The sequence below is a fragment of the Mya arenaria genome, chromosome 6, assembly GCF_026914265.1.
Source record: "Mya arenaria isolate MELC-2E11 chromosome 6, ASM2691426v1".
In the NCBI taxonomy this organism is placed as follows: Eukaryota; Metazoa; Mollusca; class Bivalvia; order Myida; family Myidae; genus Mya; species Mya arenaria.
Genome location: NC_069127.1, coordinates 65,147,304 through 65,173,754, shown reverse-complemented (window position 1 = coordinate 65,173,754; position 26,451 = coordinate 65,147,304). Strand labels below are relative to the sequence as shown.

General features: G+C 34.4%; 2 protein-coding genes across 2 annotated transcripts in view; one reads left to right on the top strand and one right to left on the bottom strand.

Moving 5' to 3' along the window:
• LOC128237970 (uncharacterized) overlaps nt 1-23,908 on the bottom strand; it is a 51,502-nt gene extending 27,594 nt beyond the window's left edge. Inside the window, exon 1 of the mRNA XM_052953544.1 lies at nt 23,876-23,908. Coding sequence (XP_052809504.1) covers nt 23,876-23,908 — 33 coding nt within the window. The remainder of the gene's footprint in view (nt 1-23,875) is intronic.
• The window catches only part of LOC128238327 (disintegrin and metalloproteinase domain-containing protein 10-like), a 232,165-nt gene that overhangs the window by 171,766 nt on the left and 33,948 nt on the right, over nt 1-26,451 (top strand). The gene's annotated exons all lie outside the window — the stretch shown is intronic.

Genomic DNA, 26,451 nt, shown 5'->3' with positions numbered 1-26,451 from the left:
TAAAAACCAAAGCATGACTATCGATACCACGCTATCATTAAAATGTTTCAGGTTAATCGTAGATGATGAACCTTAGAATACTTGCATGATTATGAGAAAGTGATCAAAATGTTACCGTTTATACTGTTTATTTTCTATTTCTTCCAAAGAAATATATTTAATTTAGTAAGTAAAACTATTAAATGCAAATGCTGAAAAATTAATCTGAGCTTTGCTTGTCGTTAAAAAGCCTTTACCTTACTAGGTGTTAAAACGAGTTCATGCAACATGGCCGTTTACTGTGAAATAGGTAGATACCCTCTATACGTCAATAGATATGCTAGGATTATAAAATTTTGGTGTAAAACTATTTCTACCGACAACATTATCACAAAAGAATTATATAATGACATGTTAGGAAACCTTGATTATCGTAACAACTGGGCCAATAAGGTAAAATCTTTGTTAGATATGTATGGTTTCTCATATGTGTGGTTAAATCCAAACTCAGTTAATTTGAAAAACTTTCATATTATGTTTAAAAATAGAGTGCTCGATGTGTTTAAGCAATCATGGTATGAAGGGATAAGCAATAGTAGACTTTATGCACATATACACTAATTAAGGAACAATTTGAAATTGAACTTTCCCTAGAATATTTACCAAAGAAACTAAGAATGTCTTTGTCTAAGCTAAGATTGTCATCTCATAAACTGCATATAGAAACCGGCTGATATGGCCGAAATAGAATAGATAGAGCCCAACGTTATTGTACTGTTTGTAACTCTAATGATTTAGAAGATGAATATCATTTCATCATAATATGTCCTATATATAATGACTTCAGAAAAAATTGATTAAAATATATTATATTAGAAACCCAAGTATGTACAAGTTTATCGAACTGATGTTATCAAAAAACGTAAGCATACTAAGTAGCTTAAGTAAATTTTTAAATCCAGCATTTATGTTAAGAAATTCCATACTAAATAACACCGTTTAGATCTTTCAAGTATTATGACATTTGTAAATAGCCCCCATAATACTTCATTACTGTATTTAATATATATCCCACAGTTTGATTTTGATCCCTTGTTATCTTGTTTCCCTTTTTGATACCTTATTTTTTATTTATTTTTTGTTCTTTAATTTAACTCACTTATACTATTCTCTTTTCTTTGTATTTAGGCCATGAATCGTTGTGACCATACTGAATATTTATATGTGTGTTTATATTTTCTATATTTTGTCAAGAAACTGTTATATAACATGTTTACGACAATAAACATTTCTGTCTGTCTGTCTGTCCTTACCGTCAGTAGTCCTGCATTCTACAACCAATTAGTTAAATATTTGCCATCCAAGTCATACTGTTTCAGACAACGCTCACCCATCGTTAAAACGTATCACCGTTAATTCTGTCATTCCATAGACAGGTCATTAGATCCTTTACTAGTAATTTCATTTTCAAGCTTAAATGTCTTAACCTGCGATAGTCAAGGTAAGAATTAGCTATAAGAGCTATGGTAAAATAGTTAAATATATGTTTTAATGCTACTCCGAAAGAGGAAAATAGAAAATTCAAAACAATATAATCTTATTACCGCTAATCGGTCTATAAAATATTCCCTCATTTGAGACACAAAACCCATGTTGTAAACTAATCAAATGATAAAATCATTTCGCAAAACACACATTCACATTTGTATTAATGATTAGTTATCAGTTGTTTAAGCATGCAACAGATATGACATAGATAAGTGACGATTGGTATTAAATAATTAATCATTAATGAGATTAAAATGGCAGAAAATGCATAGTGGTGTTTGGTGCATTTCATAAATCATTTGATTAGGCACATAAGAACGTCCTTCGTTATGACACAGCCACTTAGTACACGTGCCATTCTAGTGGCTGTTATTTTCTTAAAGAGACACATTTCATCTAAGGCATTTCTAAACCCGCAACAAACGATTAGACATTAGGGTGTTTAATGAGATTGCATTCAAGCTCGCAGTGAACTGTAAAAGGCTGGGATTATCAGCAAGTAACATACAACGAGGATGCTAATAATAGCATAGGGAAATTCTGATACCTCATAAATCTTATGAGGCCTGATTAAACATCAATAACAGAGATCAATTGAACTGACGTTTAAGTGTAACTGTCAGTTGTATTCAACGTTCTTGTTTTCTGCTTATTTGATTTCATTGCCATTGACACTTGATACTTATAATAAGTAACTTGCAATGCTCGAATGTGTTTAATATTACTTTTAAATAACCATAAACTCATATCAAGTTTATACGTATTACTTGTTTGAACACCAAAACAAGTGTATATATTATAAAGAAAAGCACTAAAAGAATAAATGATATTACAAGTCCAATGCAATATAATATAACTTTGTACAATTGATAAGTATATATATGACATCCTCTTGAAAATGTTTGTATTGTAACTTGGTTTTTAAAAGCTTTTTTCACATAATTGATAAAAAAATAATTAATCTTTAGAAGAGAGCTTACGTAAGACCACGGTCATAACAATAGAAACTGTACACATTTTAAGAAATAATTAATGAATATACTTGCTGATAAGTACACGATGATATAAACGTGTTAATGTATACACATATATTATATCCATCAGTATAAAAAACATATATGATATAAACAAAAATGCTTCCTTTGTTTGTACTTCGTTTTTGAAAACTTCTACATTATCTCAGTAATAGTTCCTTTTTTCACCTCTGCCTCCTTCCCCCTCCATTGTGGTGATTTAATGTTTCAATGAAAGTATTTTACACTGGCGAGACCAACGTGTATTACCTTACTGGCATCTGGTCTGATAAGCCACAAATATTTAGTGCCATGAGCAATTGTTGGGATCAATCATTTCTATCTAAACTGGTGTTTTTTTTGGTAAAACTGCATTTTCATAACTTTGTTTACGTGAAATCAACATGTTTATATGTCAATTGATAACATCTTATGTAAACCACATTATCATCATCAACAACAACATAAATAATAACAACAACAATTGGTGGAACATGTGAACACTCATTTAGAGGAAGATTGTTCTAACGCTGAATGGTGTGTATGACTTCTAGTGAGCAGAAATGGTCAAGGCCACATAAGAAATACAAACATTCAAGAAGATTAAAATATAAAACAATTGAAATGTCTGAAGGAATGGATATTACCTTAGAAAGAAGAAACAAATATTGATATATATGTAAAAAAAACTGCAGAAACCAGCTTAGTAGCCAAATGTTTTGACATTAACCCCGTTTAATGGCACAGGGTAAACGCCAAAAACATCGAATACAAAAACAAATAATCACAAAGTTAACAAGAAACATGGAAAAAACAGTACAAAACTCCACAAACAACACAGTGCATATATAGTATATACGAAATAGGTATGTTTATCAAGGATTGTTAGGTACCGCCTTGGGACGGTCAATAAAATGTAAATTAACTGGGGGTTCTACCTGGTTACGTGCACAAACCTCACTCTTATCCCAACAATCCTAAATAAAGTAAAAACGTAATGTATCTCCACATTACCCTCTCTCCACAAAATATGTTTCATTGACCTAGCCTTGATACTTTTTCAAATATCGTTTGACAGACGGACGGACGGACGGACGGACGGACGGTAAACCTTAAGTCCCATCCGGTGAAATCGGTAGGGTACTAATAACCACATAGGTAAACCCCAGGTTCTTCAATGATAAGGGATCTCAACTATATCTGCAGACGAAGGAATACAATTCAGAGTATCTAATGCAAAAACCTTTCAAAGATACGATGCAGTTATTGTTTGAAACTACGAGCATCACACACAGTCTGCCTCAGAAAATAAAAGGTTTAAGATTGTGTGATCATAGAGTTTCATAATAAAAAAGCATTATTGTACTAAAACTGGGAACAAACGAATTTAATAAAAACGACATGAATAAGCATCACTTTTCTTCCAAATGATAATCTATTTGAAACATATTTGAAGAAGGAGACATCACATGCTCGAACATTCCCAACCAGTCAAAGGATATTTTAAAGATAACTTCAAAAAAAATATGCAAAATTTTCATAAAATCAGGACTGAAAGTTATGTTATGTTAGGACGCTATTTTCAACCTTATATTTTGTTTCAGAAATTCATTTAAAAAAACAAGAAGGCAAGTACACATCAAAATATTGCCATTATATTCACGATTTAAATAAAATCAAAACAATTCATTGAGTCTATCTACCCAACTACCTGCTGGAAACATTTTAATTTTACGAATTTTCCTTAAAATATCACCATAAAAATCGGGATAAATACCATTAGCAATAAACCATTTAAGTCTACTATTGTACTTTGAAATGAAATTGTAATGACCAATAACTGACTTCGAAAAAGATGTCCTCAATTTTTGATATCTGAAACCCTCTTTTAGATGTTTTTCGTCATAAGATTGCTGCGAGAGCTGAAATGATTGACATCTGTAAATATTTCCCCGAATCTTATCAAGTGTGCAATAAAAACACCATATGATGGAGAACTAGGAACATCTCCACCTAAAGAAGGGTAATTAATTTTTTTAAGATTAAAATCTTCACGTGACGAGACAGTACTGATCAATTTGTGGTCACAATTAGAAGGGAGGTAATGCCTGTTCTTGACCTAGTACGTGCTAGGTACCCCCCCCCCCCGTTTACCGTATGCCGGTCATAAGATAAGAGTGTGTATGAAGATATGCATGTATATGGTGAGTTGATTTTTTATTGTGCAAATTTGATATTGCAACTAAACAAAGTAAATATATATATTTTTTTATTTTTTTCATTTTAATAATCTCAACAATGTTTAGGAAATGGATTTGTGTACTAGTGAATACCCAACTATTTGGATTAATTTCTGAAAGAGCGAAACCGTATAAAAGAATACTGCAGCATAAATGTATAACAGCAATGCGCTTCTGCATGCCGCCCACTTTCTTTATAAATACAAAACCACATCAATCTAATCTCAACCCCCTATTTTCAAATGTTCTTCCTTTAAGTAAAACAGTATTCCTCCGCAAGTGTTTTCCTTTAAATATCATAGTTTATTCTATAAGCAGCTTAATAGTGATATATTCTTATTCATTTTTAATCATTTTTATGCACAGACCCTACGTTTGACATTATATTTAGTAGGGATGGCAACGAGTAGTAAAATTGGTACTCGAGTACTCAGACAATCTTCCGATTTTTTACTCGGATTACTTGAATTAGTTTTCGGGAAAGACAAGTTCGTGTGTACATGTATTGTTCAAGTACTTTGTGCGTTGGTCGTAATATCGGTCATTATCATATTTAAATAAGACTGTCTCTTTGTACCTTAACAGAAGAATCAATAAAAGTAAACAAATGTTGTTTTATGATTTAAATTTTTCCTTTTCATTTCATTTTATACATACATATGTACTTCAATATAAATGGAATGTAAAACTCGGATCATATTCGAGCGTCTAGATGATCGAGACTACACTCAATAATGAACAACATTCAGAATTACAATGAACGAGAATTATTTATAAATTTGTTTTGTTGTTTAATCTACAGAATCATATTCAAACTGACGGCTTACCATTCTGAAATATTGTTGTTTACCTCATTAATATGCATAATTCATGAATTAAGATATCCACCAATCATTGCCAAAAATACGCCCATTCAGGAATCATTGCTCGTAACGGTCGTTAGTAATTAGCTCGTCAACATCCATTGTTTGGTGAAAACTCTTAAACAATACAATTTGGAGGATATGTACTGCTTTCAAAACTTCGCTAATTGACATTAGTGCTATTTGCAAATTAAAACCCTTTTTGATTGTTTGCAATCGCTATAAACGTATGTACAAATCTGCCAAATTTAGCAATCGACAGTCATTAGATAAGCGTGTGCTCCTATCGCTTGTCGCCGCTAGAATGTTAACATATTCAAACAAAACGTTTTGCTGAGTTTATGCATTCCGAACAAGTATCTCATTTTTTGGGTCGCACAATTACTTGTGTTACACAATTCGTTTGCACAAGCAACACAAGAACACCATACGTTCTATTCTTAACTAGGGGATTGTAGATACAAAGGCGTTACTAATTTACCTGCATTATGAGTGTGTTCTTAATATAAGATTAAACTAAATGCAGATATTTCATTTGTTATTATTTATCCCAAACATATGCTAATTGCTGTAAATGAAGAGATGTGGGCATGACAACCCATCAATTAGCCTGAGTCATTGTCGATATTATCAAATACATGTAAAATAGTATTCAATATGTTTACACACAATTTTGAGAACGAGCATATGATACACCCAATTATCGTGACAAGGAGTTAATATGCATTCAATTAGGATATTTACATCTTCAAAAACATTTGAATTGACGGTTTTTAACCGAAATACATTTAGCTCACCAGGCGACCCCGTCGTGGAAGATAAGAAACACGATCCATTCGCGGGTGAGAGGCCATACATTGAAATCGAATATACCTTGGAGCACCCGTCACTACATCAACCGTGACTGATAATCCGCGATCCGCGCTTTCCGATGAGCCTTCAACATCTTGACAACAAACGACTTTTATTTAAGAACCTCTATAGATTTTGCTGATATTCATGGTTCTTTTAAAATAATAAGTAACTAGCAAAATAATCTTTTTAGAGGGCCATTATAAATTTTAGGCATGGCACATGTGAGAAAAAATGCAATTACGTAACCATTTCTTGTGTATTGAAATTGCTAAATCAAACAGAGCAATACGCTATGGACATCATGGAGACATTTTCAGTGTCAGTTGGTTGGCATTTATTGTTTATGTTTGAGATCAATCCAGCTGGGTTCCATCATATATTCTTTAAAATGGGTGTGAACAGCACCATACAGTACTGCTTTTAGCCACTCTATATAATACCTTTAAGTTTCGTTGGAACGCCTTAGTTGTCGGATACTTTCAATTCTTTTTTATGCACAAGTACATTATTAAATACGTTTGTATATGAAGTGTTATAATATGAAGCTAAAATATAATTATATGAAGTTGAATCGTCATGATATAAAGCTATAACCTCATTGTATAAAGCTAAATTATCATTATATAATGATAAAAAGTCATAAGGTAAAGTCAAAACATCATTAATAGCAAACAAAGCATATTCAGTTTGATATAAAGATGAAGACGCGCCGTTGTTAATGAATTTTACGGTGTCTATTAAAACATCGCCGTGACTTTGCAATAAATGAGGACATTATGCAAGGCTTCTGTTCTGCATTTGCAATGACTTAACCAGTTCAAAGTACCCAAATTAGATTCGAACACGATCACGAAATACACATAACCCCACACAAACTTTAGTGCCTTACTTAATGTTTGAATGTCATTAATGTATTCCATGTCACTAGTAAAGTCTGCTTTACGTAGAAGTGCAAACCTTTTGCCAATCCCTTCAAGGAAATAATTCGTAAGTCTTTTTTCAGGAGATGCTTTCATCAAAGCATCCATATCCGGTCTTTTTTTCTCAAATTTATATGGTAGCCGACAATCTGTCTGATTTGTCACTTAAATGTTCTCTTAAACAGTTTTTTTTCGTATAATATTTTCCATGCATTTCTTGCAAAACGTATGCTGACATGGCTATCAAACCGTTCTATGCAAATTTGCAACGCTATAATGCACATTAAGCGTCGAAAGTTAAATTAAAATTTATTATTGAGCCTTAATTATTACTGCATTTAAGCAGCTGAAAAGACAACAAGTAAATAGTAACCACACAAGCGACTGGTGAAAACATACTTCTGCAAGAATTATTCGGACTTATAAAATTCTTTAATAAATTATCGTTCAGATAATTAACTGAACTGTTAAAAGAAGTAAAAGGCGGACGTCTTGAATTTACTGTTGTTAGTCCCGGTTAAATGGTATGACCAACGGCTTCAAATTTCCTAGAAGCAGAAATATGAACACTCAAGAAATCAAGACGCGTAACCACAATTTTTATTAACTACATATCAGCCAAGTTATAATAGACAACCACATATCTAATTCTTTAAAAGATATAAATAGTTCTGCATAAAAATGCAATATGAATGCTATTCTTTATACGGTTTTGGAAGAATGCACGGCTTTTAAAGGACAGCGAGAGACGAGGTCGTTATTGACCTTACATGTCATCCCAATCACGATGTTCACATCCGATCTCAAAATCAAAAACGGAATTAAACTTAGAATTACCGACTGCAGCGGACATAAAAATAGGGTTATTAGTTCTGCGTTTTGATCCGGGAGGTTGTATTCGACTCGAGTTGATTTTTGCAGATGTGGATTTCACGAGGCGCTAACATTACTGGTCAGATCACTTAAAAGCCACATGTTTTCAGAATAAATGTCATTTTATCTACGCACTATTTTGTTTTATGACGTCATTTTAACATCGCGCAACGATACTGAAACTATGAATTTATGCCATTTTATTTGGTAACCAATAAGAAAATGAAGTGATGTCATCATATCTTTTGGGATTGTATGCGTAGGTCACATGTTTACTTAACAAGTAGATGATGCAGTGATAAAACAGCTAACCCTTATTGTAGCAAAAAAAACAAAAGCGGCTATACAACTGGGCCCGTCTATTAAGGAGCTTATTGTAAGATTCAAGCCATCATGTGTGATTATAATGTACTTTATTAACAAAGGTTTAAAACGATATGTGGCACTGAGTTGTTACTGTCTGCATTTTTGCAATAATTAGTTTAGTTGAATAAATGGTAACAAAACTGCCGTGAAATGATAAATGCTATGAAATAATAAATTATATGAAATAACTTATTCTTAATGTAGTTGATTGATTCAAAAGAAATACAAAGTTATATAAGTTTTTATTCTGTTTTAAAAGCGCATTGACGCAAAGAATATGTGAAATAAAGCTGTGATAATGTAAAAAACTGAAATGATGACATTTTGCTCCAGAATAAGCGTTCAACATCGATTTCTACGAAAAATACAAAACTATCTAAACTAACTTAACCTTGTGGTACAACTAACAAATGCCGTTCACGGCGGTTCGTGGATTTGACTTTTTAGGGATTTTTTCCCGCTCGAATAAAACCGAAAAAACGCATAGGCTCCAAACGTGGTTTGGGTGTTGAGGGGTTCACAGAAAGAACATGTTTGGCTACTTTCAGTACACAATGGTGCAGACTGTTGTAATATTTAACCTATATTGACATGACCAACTCACTTAAACACTCTAAGGCGTGGAGCAGGCTGGGTGTCCCCATCCCCATCCCAATCCTCCCATGGAACTAACTAGGAGATTTTACTAGTTTGCTATTTAAAGGCATAACATACAACAACTAGCTCTGATCAGCACAATGAGTGAAGGCCGGAACAAAACAGACGATTAGCAAAATTATTCGATATAGGACATTGAAAAAAAACAAGCAGTTATGCGCTTATCAATGTTGTGACGCACGTGTGATTGGGATGTGGTTGAGTGCAGTTGCCATATTTCAGATTTTCGAAGGCCTGGTGAGATCACCAACATGGAAATAAAATGGCCAAAATGAGTTTTGAATTGGTTTTATACGACTGGACCAATGGGATTTTCACAAACTTCTAGCGGACTAGTGTATTTAGGCAACTATATCCGCTTGAATGCCCCACCCGCTCACAGGTTGGAAAACTTAAGCATTTATAGTATCACACAACTGCTATTGTTCCTCTGACTTTGTAGATGGAATTCCAGTAAAGGTATTTCTTAAGACGCATACTTAAATTGTGAGGAGAGACATCATAATATCTGTAATGATAACATTTGTCATGTCGTTTCGCATTTTAGTCAATGTTAAACCTGTAAACATTGAATGCTTACTAATGTAGAACTTTAAACAAACTGTTAAATAAGTTATACTTAACGGTAGCCCGTCGTACGGTTTCATGAATTACCTGCAGATACATTTAAGTTTTATTTACTTAAATATTTATAGAGTGTCGTAATCAATGACAATTGACATAACATCCATTCGATGTTTTTTAATTGAAGGCGACCTTGTAAATAGTTTGAGAGACATACACGTTGAAATCAAAACACGTACTAAAAATATAACACCATTAGGATGACATGATATCAAAAAGTGTGTTTTTAACTTATACATACGGCTTCCGCAAAAACATCAGTAGAGACAACTTTGGAGCGCCATTTGTCATTTCCAATTCATGCCATCCAATCAAATTACACACCAATCTTTTACGATTTGGATATAGTTCGTTACTTTATTATCTCAATATGTCATTTTACAAGTGTTATCTCCCGCTATATAGTTCGGCAGAGATTTATGTATCTGGTAAATTCCGAAAATTCGCCCTTTTTCCGTCTGTTCGTCCGTCCGTTTTTTTCGTCTGGCTGCAGACATTACTATGTTGTCGTTTTTAGGACAAAAAATTATCATTTAAGATTAATGTCAAATGTGTATAACCAAAGCGAGCTGATTAAAATGTAATATTAATCTGGATCTGGTCAGTAACACGACAGTTGTTGCCATTTAATAAATGAAACCAGCTCAAGTTTCAGCGCCGGACGCCATCACTTTGTTACTCATTGCGATAATTTATGTAACTTAAACGATGGATCGTCTAATAACCGTAATGTGGCGGTGCATGAGGACGATTCATCAAGATTTAAGAAAGAACACGTTTCTATTTTTTAGCTTCCAAAGTCACTTTGTCAAACACTAAACTAAAAAAGCTTAAAACTTAGCGTCGTTGAGTTCATTTCATAATGTACCAATCAAGCAGTTTTCAATGCCGTTAATAGATATAAAATAAAATCCTAAAACAAATACAGATTGAATGTTGTCATGTATTGTTTTGTGTTTCAATATCAATATTAGTAGAAATAGTTAACGGTTATATTGAACATGAATTACATTATTACCAACGGGTCAATGGTTATTTCATTGTGCAGACCCGCTTATTAAAACTGCTTCATGTATTTTCTCTCCTTGTTTCATCAGGGATCGATTTCCTGCCGCGAGCGGTGCTCATTTCAAATTTTGCATGCGACCTCCGTGTGGTTGCCTCAAAACAACAAGTGCAATTATCTAATAAATTTACATTTAATATACATTAAGTAATCTCAAGCCTAGATAATATGTGTTCTGATGATATGTTTGCATGTTTTACATTTCGGCGGGTCGAGTGAGTAATATAATTACTTTAACCTTATGAGTTTAACGATAACAGGAACACACAGTGATATTCAAGATAAGAGAGATTTTTTTTAAATCAGTATTTCGATACGGCAAGGATTATTCAAGAACAACACCTACAAAAACGATTATCTAAGATCATACCTAAGAAATATGCAGAATGGGGGTAATAAAATATTGATTGGATAATTTTCGTACCTTGCTCTGCAGATATAAATAATTTGAATGTGATGATTTTCTGCAGAAAAAAATGAAATCATAAAATTGTTAAGAGGAATTAAGTATGATAAATGAAATTTCCCATTCAAACATCTTAATTTGTTTTTCGGTGTTTTATTGCATTAATTACTTGAAACCCGGATACCAGTCACACCCTTTGAAGTGAGGTTTAAATCAATATCCCGGTTGTTAATATTTGAACAACAAAACCCGCTATGTACATCAAAGACTAGATATTTGATTGGCTATTGAGCTCCTAAGATGTAGAAAGAATGTAAAGCGCAAACTTCTCTTAAAAGAAAAAAAATTCAATGTAAAATGAATTTATGGACGGCGCAAGTCACAAGATTATCCTGCATTCCAAACAAAAGAGACAAACGCCGTAAAAATGCTATTCTTATAAGTTTGCTGATTTGAAGGAACCCTCCCCGTTACCTAAACTATTAAAACTCGGTTAATAAAAGTAAAATGATTTTTGTTCTTCTGTTCAACGTCAATACACAACCTGCCATCGCAAAAATAATTACTCGTGCATCTGATCTTGTAAAATGACTTCAGTTTAGGCATTTGTTTACATTTTACAACTGTCTACCAATTAAGACAATGTCCCTTGAATAATTGTATTCAATGGTAATAAGTATATTCTCAATATTGTTGACGGAATAGCAGCATTATTGGGCTGTTTCGTCATTAAAAGAGTGTTCTCTCCATATTTGTTTAATTATTTTAACCGTATGCATTGGCAAAAGCTGGAGGGATTCTTAGCTCAAGTTAGATTGTGGTCTAGAATTTGAAAGCTACTAAGCGTGTAAAGATCAGAAGCGTTCCACGGTTGCGTTGAACTCACATTTTTAGAATGCAGACTGTGTCTTAAGCCTATGCTACGATTTGTGATATAACGAGCTTTTGTATAAACAATATGACAGATATAATATTTTGGATACTATTGGCGAAAATCTAGGTGAAATAAAACTGTATTTTAACATGTGTTCATGTATTCCTGTTCAAATTAAAAAAAAAACATAATTTGAATATGAACAAAATATTAACAAAAAATAAATTTCTGCGATGAAAAAACGACACAATAGTATATGTATTATTCGTGCATACTCAAGGCGAATTACTTTGCCAATTTTGTTTTCGACATGTACACTGCAACAAACGCATTGGTAATGGTTATGAACTCCCCAAATTCTTTAATTGTACCGGTTCATTATTATTCTGTTCGAGACAACGCCTTTGTAACCGTAAAAGTTAAACAAAATTGGGCAAAAGGGGTAAAAGCGTTACTCGATAGATTCGGTTTTAGTAATATTTGGTTAGCTATAACATTGAAACAAGCTGTTTCCCCAGGCATAAATAAAGATTAAGAGATCAATTTGTTCAACAATGGTTTGATATTGTTATTTCACAAAGTAAATTAGAATGCTACTTAAAAATTAAAAAGGAGTTTGTAAAAAATATATTGATACCATTCATAACGAGTATCATCGAACTGCTTTGTCAAGATTTAGATTGAGTGCAGATTCATTGGAAATAGCAACTGGTAGATACAACAATATTGTTAGAGGGAACAGAAAATGTAAAATATGTAATACTAATACGGTTGAATCAGAGTACCACTTTTTGTGTATTTGTCCTCTATATAGTGACCTGAAAACTAAAATTTACCTAAATAGATCCTTTAATACTATAAAAAAAATGTAGCCATCATGTCAAGTAATAACAGTTGGAATATTCGAAATCTTTCAATATATATATTTAATGCTATGAAGAAATGTACTAAAGCTCTCGCTATTGTTGCTTCTTTATTTGTTGCAATGTATTGCTTTATTTATTGATATCCAAATATTTTGTAGATTCTCGTCAGATATAAATATGTTTAATTGTTCTTCTGTGTGGCCATTTGTGTAAATTTGATACTGTTTGTGTTTGGCCATTGGCATGTATTTGCTGATAGTGCCAATAAAATGAAACATGAAAAATGGTAATGGTTGTTGATAGATAAAGACGGAAGATTTGAACGTGTGAGCACATTATGTAATAGGGAACAGATTTCTAAGAAGACCCATTCAATTTAAATAATGAACTTATCAAGAGCAAAACTGTTTCAGCACAGCATTCTTAACAACTAAAGATTGTTCTACAAGGCACGGTTATTTAATCAACAAACAGATGCATTCCTAAAACAGTAAATGCGGCGCAATCACTGGCCTACCGCATACCACTTACGTAACTTGACTTGTTGTATTTGAACAATTATATAAGGCTAAGGGGCAATGGTTGTACATACACAGACCGTTGCAATTATCAAATTTCATAGCATTTGATTGTTTGTTGGAGATGTTATTAGTGTTGCGTATAGAAATAGAGGAAAAAGAAGTTAGCCCACTTATTTATCATCATAAATAAAACAGGAATAATATATATATATATATATATATATATATATATATATATATATATATATATATATATATATATATATATATATGCGTCTCTAGTTTATTTGGGCCCTTGCCTTTTCCTCTTAACGGGGTTTATTAAATCTTTTATTTGACTATTTGGCTTTTCCCTGCAGTTTCCATTGTATCAATGCTAATATTTTGCCTTTTTCCAAAAATTGCTTACAGCCAATCAACATTGCTAATGGTTAGCTTTTTTTCAAGAATGGCTAACAGCCAATCAACATTGCTAATGGTTAGCTTGTTTTCAAAAATCGCTAACAGCTAATCAACCTTGCTAATGGTAAGCCTGTTTTCAAGATTCGCTTATAGCCGTTAAACAGTTACTTTTCGAAATAATTTGCAGATTTGGATTAATTCGTTTGAAATTTTAAAAGTATAATTGTAAACACGTGAATATACGTGAAATGTGATACATTAGGCACCTAAATTGCCGACAGTACAAATAGAGCAGAACACACTTTATAATAAGTGGATGCTATAATTTTTTGTACACAATGGAGTTCAAATGTCATTATTTCAAACTAGTTTATGCCATTGCATAACCACATACGGGGAATATGTCATTGCCAGAATAAAAATAACACAATATATAATGGACGTCTTCGACGTTTTATTAGCTTATAGATTACAGTTGTTTTCTTAGTCAATATAGATAGATAGATTTATTTCAGCATAAAATGTACATAGCATGGAATTAAACACATGATAAATAATATCAGGAATAAAATATATCCATGTTAACTACATTATATATCTAAGGATAACACAAAAAAGGGATTGATAATCCCTTATTTCCATTGTGGTCCTTATATAACAAACAAGTTGACATAGGAAGACATGCTATTAAGAAATTATAATTAAAAAAAAAAAATATCACAGTAGAAGACTGATTATGTATTAATTGTATTGCATAATTAAATATAAATAATAATATGTTAGGTAAAATAAGAAGTATCACAGTGTATCACAATTGAAGTGCTGTTCAAATACAAGATTAACAGAATGTATTCAACAATGGACAATGAAACAAGACATAAATATCCATGAATAATAGGTATACTAAATTAAAAATGTAAGATTACCTTGGACATGAATCTATCTATTACAATATAAAATACATGAACAGCCCTAGTCCAACAAATTTATTTTAAGGGAAGATTTAAAAGACTTCAAAGACTTGCTGAACCTTATTTCCTTAGGGAGATCATTCCATAGTGAGCATCCTCGGTAAGCAAAGGATTTCTTACCAAAACTATTGACCTTTGGATATGAAAAACGCCTACTATCCATAAAATCAGTGCACTGAGATGTAGCGGACATTCTGAATCTAGTTTTATAATTGTGTGTCACACTAACGGGGTTAAAATGTTCGCTTAGATATGAAGGGGCCAATTTGGAATGAATCTTAAAAACATGACAAAGAGTTATAAAATCAACCCTTTTGTCCACAGGTAACCAGTTAAGACAATTAAACTGAGATTTTCCAATGTGGGACCTAGATTCTAAATTTAAAACAAATCTCATTAGTTTGTTTTGTGTGACCTGAAGCTTATTACGCAAGTCTTGGTTAACAGAATAAAACCAGATGGTAGAGGCAAAGTCTAGATGGCACATGACCAGTAACCTTTTTGTGTGCTGGGTAAGGTACTCACGCTTCCTAAATAAGAATTTTAACCTTGTATTTGCCTTTTCATGACCGACCTAGCCATGTCCTCAAAAGACAAGCAATTATCAATGGTTGCGCCTAAATATTTTAATGAAGTTTTACATTCAATTGGCAAACCTTTGCAAGTCACGTTTAGACTGCCTTTAGATTTAAGCCTCTGTTTAGACCCGAATAAAATAGTTTCTGTTTTACCCAAATGCAGAGATAGCTTATTACAGATAAGCCACTCACTAACAAGTTCTAATTCTTCAGAAAGGCTAGACTCTAAATATTCTGTACTTTTGCCTGACACTAAAATTGCGGAATCATCGGCGTATAGGAGCAGCTTATTTATGACAACAGCTGGCATATCATTCACGTAAATTAAAAATAAAAGTTGACCTAATATTGATCCTTGTGGGACACCACATGTGACCTTTGATTGAGAGGATAAAGTACCAGAGACTGAAACAAGTTGGTGACGGTCGGACAGGTATGAGGAAAACCATCGTGTTGTTGACTCGTTCAGACCAATGGCTTTAAGTTTCATTAGAAGAATACCATGGTTGACCGTATCAAACGCTTTCTGTAAGCACCATGCCAACAAGATTTCCTTTATCCATATTAAAACGTAGGTAATCGGTCAAATGGATGAGGCATGTCTCAGTAGAATACTTGCGTCTAAAACCGGACTGTAAACTATACAGAAGTTCATTGTTTGTCAAATATTCATCAACTTGGTCATAGATAACCTTTTCTAAGACCTTAGATATGATGTTTAAAATGGAGACTGGACGATAATATCCAACTTCAGTTTTGTCGTTTTTCTTAAACAAAGGAACAACACGTGCATACTTAATGTCATCTGGTACGACTCCTTGAATGATGGATAGGTTAATTATATGTGCAAGGGGGTTTGCTATAATGTTTGATGAGTCCTTAACAAATTCGAGGGAATACCATCAAGACCAGTTGCCTTGTTGGAGCTAAGGCTGTCCAAGAATTTCGATACTTTACTTTCTGTAACTATTGAAGTACCAAAACTGTTTGGTTTTACACCTTTGGACGAATAATATTGAAAAACAAAATTTCTGCCAAATCTGTTTACACACTTTGGCAGTTTATCAACAAGGTTTGCAGCAACAGTTGTGTAAAAGACATTAAAAGCTTCAGCTACCTTGAATTTATCAAAACAAATTTCACCATTAACATTCAAACCAATGCTGGAAGAGGACTGGCTCTTCTTGGAAGGCAAACCAAGCTTTTTAAGGCTCTTCCATATAGACTTTGAATCATTTTTACTACATTCAAGTGTGTTCTTAAAATAATTCTTTTTTGCATTTGTAATACATGTTTGGGCATAGTTTCTTAATTTTCTAACCATACATAAATCTTCCTCAGTTTTACTTCTCTTATATTTCTGAAAAGCCTTATCTCTAGCCTTAATACTCCTGAAGAACCTCATTATCAATCCAAGCCTCTGTTTTCTGCTTAATGCGGACCTGCTTGACTGGTGCAATGGAATTTAAAACGGACAAAAAGTAGATTTAAAATATGACCAGGGAATATTTACATCATCACATAATAGCATATGAATCCAGTCAGTACCAATCAGGCTTTGCTGAAAAGCTTCCTTATTGTAGTGCTAAAGTGACCTAATTTCAACAGAATTGTGTTTACCAATACAACTACGTGTAACTTTTCTTGTAGAAAAAGTCATAAGATGATCACTAAGGCAACAATCAATTACACCACTCTGACTAATAAGTTGAGAATCAGATACCAAGATCAAATCAATGGTAGTAGTTGAATCAGATGCAACTCTTGTAAACTCACTTATCAGCTGTTTAAAACTGAACAAATCACACAATGATTTAAAAGCTTTGTTCAGAGGACATTTACGAGGCTTGGAAACATCAGTATTAAAATCACCTTAAAGAATAGCTTCAAGTGCATTAAAATTTGAACATGATAAAATAACAGTGTCTAAAACTTCATAAAAGTTAGTTTGTTTTGGAGGTCTGTACAAAACACCACATAAAATAGGTTTTGTTTTCGGTAACATAATGTCAACACTATCATCAAGCCAAGTCTCTGTTAGACAAATGCAAGCTGCATTAGTATGTTTGGCAATTAATCGTACTTCATCAAGTTTAGGTAAGAGGCTTCTGATGTTAAGATGTATAAAATGTAGCCGTTTTCTCTTAAAAAGAGAATACTTGTTGAAATCATCGACTGTATGGTCAGGTCCCGGACATGGGTGTATGTCCCCACAAAGAAGCAGTGCAGTTCGTATCCATTTCGAATAACAACTCACAGATTGTTTACCTTGGAATGATTTTGTAGTTGTAATATGATACGACGTGACGAAGTGTTCATAGAAAGTTAGCTGTCCAAAGGATATTGAACATGATATGATTTAAGTAAAATATTTCATCAACTTTACTTTAGAAGTGCTACTATTTTAAAATCACTAAATGTTTCCAACGTATTAAATTTGAAACTTAACTCCAATTATTCTTATTTTATTTCTATTTCCTTGATAACACGCATTTTTAAGGAAAACTACATGTTGACTTATTTTTGCGGTAATCTAGGACAGAATATTGAAAGTGATATGGTCCAAAAAAACATTATTGTTACGTTAAAGGGTACTTGTCACATACATTGTATTATCATAATCCCTACTATGATTTCTTACCAAATATCAAACCAATGTTCAACTTCTAGGGCAATGTCGTATCTCGGTACACGTTTGTTCTACTCGTGTTCAAAATGCTTAGATGTTGTTTTATGACCAATTAGTTCATTAAGCCATTACAAACATACGCACATTTCACCCACTATCGTCACAATCATGCACACCTTTCTGTATTAAATAAAGTGTGTGTTATGGAAAACGACTGTCCTGTACTTAAGTCAGACATGGTGGATTTGTTTTTGCATTTAATCTGCATCACATTTTGAATCAAAGCGATGCTAGCACTGGTGTATTCATTGCTTGGATACCGGGTAGTGTGTGACGTCATTGCATTGCTCATGTATTTAATAAGGGCAGCTGTAGTGACCCACCTGGCCATTACCATTTATGATACCTTTTTGTGTGCGCTATAACAAGCATCTGTATTCTAAGATGTGTTGTGCAATATCGTAACAGAATTTCAACAAAATTGAAAGTTTACCACAAAGTACGCACAGCAACGCAGTTAGGTTTAAGTAAAATAAACACTGCCATATACTATTGAGGAGTAAAGATGGATTTTGCAATTTATTTCTTCCATTCGGTAGTGCATTGCTTTGAAAGGTCAAATACGGATTTGAACCATCCGTATTAAGGAATAGCATATCCACAATAATATTTGGCTTTCGCCAACTATGTTGTTTAGAAACTAAATATGATTCATAATAAGATAGTATTCACAAACTTAATGTATACCTCTCTGGGGCAGTTTCTGGATTTGACATTAAAGGTAGCGTACTTAAGTGTTTAACTAAGGTCGTGCGTCCCCTCCCATCGAAACCTAAATACCATAGGCTCCACACGTGGTATGGGGATTCTGAGGGTGAGAACACTCTGTGAAACATGGTTTACTCCCTTAAATGCCATTAAATACTATTGTTAAATGCATTTGAATAAATCAGACAAACCATACAACAACTTTGTTGTAATAGAAAGTTATTCAGGGTGGCGAGAATGGTCATGTGGATATTGACGTAAAAATCCGGCGCCAGTTGAACAAGTTATGTGTATCGATAGTGAAAACATTTCGCCGTGCATACATGCATAGTAAAACAAACAGACGTCCCTGATTTGCCACATGTTTTGAATGGGCAGAAAAAAGCACGATTTTCTGCCACATGCAAGTCTGGGAACTGACACGGAAACCAGATTGACACATGACTGGCCAGTGAACCAGAGCACTGGCCCCTGCATGCAAGCGGACATTTATACACATGACACAAACAAGCTTGACACATGTCTGGTCGGTAAACCAAAGCACCGGCACCTGCATGCAAGCGTACTAATACATAGGCGCGTTTAACACATTAACAGCACGGTGTTACATAACTAATGCAAATAAATAAGAACTAATTGGAATGCAATCCCCGCACCACGATTAAGACAATTGAGCCGAAGTTCCTTTTCCCGCAGTTTGGGAGAGAAGACCTTGTATAATCATTTTGGTTAGAAATCTGGCTTAATTCAGTTCATAAGATTTGTTATTCGCCTGCCGCCAGAATTTATATATAATGGCCGTTATCGATATTATATTAGTTTATATATTCCAGCTTTTTTTGTCTTAAGTAAAATATTTTATCAACTTTACTTTAGAAATGGTATTATCTCAAAATCACTAAATGCTTACAACGTATTAAATTTGACACTTTATTCCAATTATTCTTATCTTACTTCGAATTCTTCGTTAACACGCATTTTTAAAGTAAACTGCATTTTGGCTTATTTTTGCGGCCATCTAGGACGCAATATTGAAAGTGAAAGAACACGATTTTCTGCCACATGCAGGTCTGGGGATTGACACGGAAACCAGCTTGACACATGACTGGTCAGTGAACCAGAGCACTGGCACCTGCATGCAAGCGGTCATTTATGCACATGACACAATAAAGCTTGACACATGTCTGGTCGGTGAACCAAAGCACCGGCACCTGCAAGCAAGCGTACTATTTCATAGGCGCTTTTAATACATTTAGAGCTCGGCGTTACGTAACTAATGCAAATAAATAAGAACTAATTGGAATGCAATCCTAGCACCACGAGTTAGACAATTGAACCGAAGTTCCTTTACCCGCAAATGGGAGAGAAGACCTTGTACGATTATTTTGGTTAGAAATCTGGCTAAATTGAGATTTGTTATTTGACTGCGGCCAGAATTAATCGCCCGCACGACTTAAAAGGACAACGAAGTACATGTACATAGTTAAGAGCGTTAAAACAGCCATGATGTCTGCATCGTTCCAACAAAAGGTCTTGCAGTACGTTCCTTATGGTCATTGGTTAGCAGTTGTTTGGCGACACACAGCACTATCTTGGTAGGATTGTTTCTGGTCCCGTGGTGTGCGGTGTCAGCGGGAATTCGAATGGATTTGACCCCTGGTTATGCATGGCTTGCTTGCTGATGTTGCGACGAGTACTGTTCTGTCTCTGTGAATGCAACCGACACCATCATGAATGAAACGGCATTATGATTGATAAACAAGTACACACTATTATATTGATTTCCGGGCAACCACGTGTGTTTGCCCGTATCTAGGGAGTTTTTCCGAGAAATCGTAGATAAATACAGAAAACAATTTATTCTGTCTTTATATGAAATTATTTCCATTAGTAAAAAAGTTTTATAATCCTATACCTAATTTATACGACCAGACGCTCTTTTGAACTACGTGACCGTACAATATATTTCCGTATTGGGACGCACGCGCCTACGAAAATCCCTTATTTTTTTCCGTATTCACAGGTCCCATGTTAAACCCATGATAAAGACCGAAACCGTGAAAAAGGTTCCGAATGAAAATCAGAATCAACAGGCGCTCTAGATAAAGCGTTACGAAAAAGCTTTAGTTATTATCGGATCAATATTGTCATTGGTAAACACGGAATGTTTAAAATGACATTTTTATTCTATACCTATAAAAAGTATCCAAAATATATTCTGTACAGAAAAATGTGAAATAATAATAGTAATAATCTTAATAATAATATTAGCGGCTCGTCCAATATGACTTTCCAAGCTGTGTACTCGTAGAAATATATATCCGTATTGTACTGAACAATGTTTAATAACCTATATATAGCATCAGGCACAACATACAACAAATTATTGTGATCTCGTTTAATACTAGGCACAATAATGAATGCCAGACCCACAATGGACATATTTTGTCTACATGGATCATTGCGACAAAACGAAAGGTAATCTGCCTGTAAATGTTTGGACTACATGCAGGATTTTCACAGGCCCATTAAGATTGTCACCATGGAAATAAAATGAGCCCAATTTAGTTTTCAAAGGATTTTCATGTCAGGACCCAGGGATTTTCACAAGTTCCCCTGCTAAGTATTTAGGCAACTGTGTGTGCTTGCACACCACAACCTCTCCGCGGTTGGAAAAACCGGTTCAGTTATGGTATAACATGAAGACCACAGTTGCCTTTGCACATTCAAAAAGTTGGATATTTCTAATTTTATGAAGCACCATAACAATATTATGTGAAATAGTAGTACCTGTTTTTATATAATGTGTAATATTTCGCATTTCAGACAATGTATAACCTGTTAACTATGCATGATGATTTTATTCCATTTAATGTAGAACCGTGAAAAAACTGTTCAATAAGTATCATCTTATCAAGGCATTTTGAATTATCAGCAGGCAAATAAAATATGTTATGTATTAAGATCACAAAGTGATATAAATAGTTGATATATTTAAATTTGATCAAAGGTTTTATGTATCACCTGTACATTTGACTATATTTTGCTTATATGCATTCAAAGTTAGGATATATCAGTCGTGGTCATATTTCCTAAAACATGTAGAAACATGATTTTAGTATTTATATATACATGATTGTGGTGTTCTCATAGCGCCCTATAAGGCTTCTCTTTGCTAAGACAATTTATCTCAATTATGATGCAATATTGTGTCTTCTAATCTATGCTCTGCACTTGCCGATAAGAATGACAGCACTTGATTTATTATAATAATCAGCCTATTTAGGACCAAATCCCTTTGGTCCTTTTATGAGTTTCTAAATCAAATATTTGCTTTGTTCATTTATATCAGAATAGAAGTGGATTATCAAAAGCTACCAGTTGGCCCCATTCAGAACTTGCTGATGTATCATGATCTTAAGACTTGTATCTGACCTTATGCTTACAACTCTGACATCGATTAAGGACAATCTTTATAAAAAAGGGACCCCGGAAGGTTGCCTTTGATAAAAAACTATTCCCACGGTCTATTTCTAAAGAATATTTATGCGAAAAGCTACAGAAACAAGCTCAGCTTCAACACGTTTAAACATAAACACTCATTCAAACAATTTTCAAATTCATAATGTTTGAATTTTCGCCACAATAAGTGTAACGTCATACAAGTGCATTGGAGTGTCCTTTCTTCTAAAGTCATCTAATAATTACCATCTCAGGAACTATAATGAAATCTTATTAAAGAGAATACGATATCACATCGTAAGATAAGAAGCAGTCCAAGAAAGTTTAAATTGGGTCCTAAGGCTTAAGAAAATATCTACTCCATAAAGCATTTCTCAAGCATTAGTATTTGCAAATTGTACAACTGAGAGCATCCATGGCACGTTATCATATTTGCTTTCAACAACATGTTTATTGTTAACTTTGTCAATACTTATTAAACCATTATCTAACGAGGTATGAGAAATGGTTTGTGTTTCAGAATGTGCAGCAAGATGACCAAATGATATTCAATCACATACATATAACTCATCTATGCCAAGTAAATGCTTAAAAATATCAAATAAGTGCGAGTGCGCAACTCATTGTGTATAATGACCACAAAATAGTGATGTGGTCATAATATCGCTAATGACGTTTTAGAAAAACGAAAAAGAAAGAAATATAATGAATATGGTCCGTCTGTTAGATAAACGATACATCATAAAGTCATCAGCATGCCTTTTCTACCAAACGTGTTCAGGGTCACATGTTATGAACATTTTGCAATATCCTTTAGTGAGCTATCTGATAGCTCACTTATTTAAAGTTCGGACTCTTCAAAGCCAAATTGTTATGATCATTGTGGAGCGCCTGCTCTTATAATAGGCTCAGCTTTCTATTATTTGTAATTAATTTTCGCAAAATGAATAACACCTGCTAAACGTTGCAGGAAATCGTTTAGTTTAAGCATTATTACACACTGTGCAATCTGATCAAGTTTCCGTTTTGTAACCATTTAGCTTAGTTAAAAAGTTTAAAGCATGAATAGGTTTATCAGTGCAAGATTGAATAGAAAACATAAAACTATATTCCTATACAGATTCTAGATCGAATTTCGCTTCACAAATATGATTCAGTATAATTTATTAACATAAACATCCGCAATATATACGACAATGAGAGATCGGAACAATATACCTTTTGTATGAAAAGACAAAATTTTAACTTGTTGAAAATGTCGTTACAGTCTGATCCCATTTTATAGTAAACTTAAGAAGTAAGTATGTTGATATTTGATTCCCAAATCATATGAAACATCAAACAGAAAACTTAACTGGTCGATATAATCTGATTTTCAACATTTAATTCCTGACCTTTTTGGGCTTTTTGGGCTTCCACGAGTCCATTGTGATATATATCGGAATCATTTCAGAATTGGATCGCAATTTTTAAAATTTATCTATGCTGAATTTAAGCGGACGGGCAATTGCAATATTTTAGGCGTGCCTCCCGTCGTCGTTGTAGCCACTTACACCGTCGATTTTACCCCTCCATCTACTGCTTTTTTTCTCACAATTGGAATTGTTTTCCGTTGATACCTATTCCGCCGCAATTGATATCATTCTCGTTGCTGTTGATACCCCTCCAGGCGCCGTTGATACCCCTTCAGTCGCCGTTGATACCCCTCCAGTCCCCGTTGATAGCGCTCAATGCGCCGTTGATAGCCTTCCAGTCGCCGTTGATAGCCCTCCAGGCGCGGTTGATACGCCTCCAGTCGCCGTTGATAGCCATCCAGGCGCCGTTGATAGCCCTCCAGGCGATGTTGATACCCCTCCAGTCGCCGTTGATATCCCTCCAGGCGCTGTTGATAGCCATCCAGGAGCCGTCAATAGCCTTCCAGTCGCCGTTGATAGCCCTCCAGGCGCCGTTGATTCTACTCCAGTCGCCGTTGATAGCCCACCAGTCGCCGCTGATAGCCCTCCAGGCGTCGTTGATACCCATCCAGGCGCCTATGATAGCCCTCCATTCGTCGTTGATAGCCCTCCAGGCGCCGTTGATACCCCTCCAGGCGCCGTAGATACCCTCCAGGCGCCGTTGATAGCCCTCCAGGCGCCGTAGATACCTTCTTGTTGCCGTTGATACAGCTCAAGACGCCATTGATGCCGCTCCTTGCGCCGTTGATACCCCTCCGGCGTCGTTGATACCCCTCCAGGGGCCGTTGATAGCCCTCTGGCGTTGTTGACACACCAACTGGGGCAGTACTCGAACCGGCACCGATGATTCCCCTGTCGTCGCAATTGATACCGCACCCTGCGCCGTTGTTACCCTTCTATACGCTTTTGAATCGTTCTCCCCACCGTTACTACCGGTCTCCGCATCATAGGTCCCACAACGGTCTCTTTTGACATCGATCCTGTCGTCGTTGAAACCGATCTCCGCATCATTTGTTGCCATACATCTCGACGCCTTTGTTACCGCTCCCGTCGTGTTTTTGCACATCCCATTATCGTTCTTACTCATCCCTCCGTTCTTACCTCCACGGTTATCATTGTTTTCTTGACATATTTACCGCTCCTGTCGTCAATGATGCCACTTTATCTACAGCCATCCACTAGTCCCTTCACAGTTCTTGTACTCTCCAATAAGTAAACTAAAGTTTATAATTAATTTGAAATTAATGATATATTTCTATCTGAATATGAACAACTGCCCTTCAGTTTTCACTGAATTACATCGTCAAAACAATTACTGCGACATCATGCTAGTACATTGTTGCATTCGGTCCATAAATAGTCAGTGTATTAGCTACGAAACTAAAGGCAACCAAGAAATTTATTTAAACATTAAACGACTGTCATTGAAATTGAAAAAACCCAGGTCTAACATATTGAGCCAATATATTGTTTCAAAAATGCATCTCACTTAAACCAAAATTATATCATTTTAGTAATCGATCGTTGAAAAGATGGCTCCACTTAGATTCTAGTTAGGATTACATGTGTTTTAACATTTTGAGCAACAGCTACCTTCAGGCAAAATACGCAACATGTTAGGAGATTATTGTGGCCATTTAACTGCACTTGTCATGAACACACACACACACTTCCGGGCAAATATGTGCTATGTTGGATGCAATGAACTGTTTGTTGATCAAAACCAAGAACAAATAAGATGAGCTTTTATATAAACTGATTTCAAAGTGTATGTGCAATCAAGCTTTTTAAGGCATGTTTTCACTTGTTTATTTTGGTCTATGAACTAAACATTTCAGATTGATTGGGCTATGGGTGAATAATTAAATGTGTTGAATTATTTCTTACTATCTGTTAAATTGTATCATGTTTTTACCATCCCTGACCGAGACTGACACATACGCGTCAGTATGTTTATTAAGTTTCAAACAACCGACCACCATGTATGTACATTTTTCCAGTCTTCCTTTGAAAAAGCTTACACCAGATTGACGCAAAAACGCATGAACCTTAAGGCAGAAAAATATTAATAGTTTCTAAGCAAATGACAACAAAAACATTTTTTTTATTTTTCATTTCAGTAGACACATCTAAAATTTGCCACTGCGTGCATTTATACAATTGATCATTTCAACGAAAAGTGATATAGACGTCTGTCGTTTTATTCCAAATGCGAATCAATCTATCAGGGATTCAAATCTTGTAAAATTTCGTTCTTGAACTCGTAGAGCTTGGTTTCGAGAACTTCTTTCAGAGCGTGGCACGAGATCTGTCTTCTCAGTCTTTCAGTAGAATTAAAGAGCAGAAATCGGAGATGCGTATGTGATCGCGCATGTTAATTGAAATTAAAACGAAAACTGCCAATTCGATTTTATCAACCTGTCATTTATCTCTATTCACTTCATTACTTTACCTTGTCAACCCTAAAATTCAAACTTCATTCCACCTTTCCTCATACTCTCTGTCTCCTTAATCAT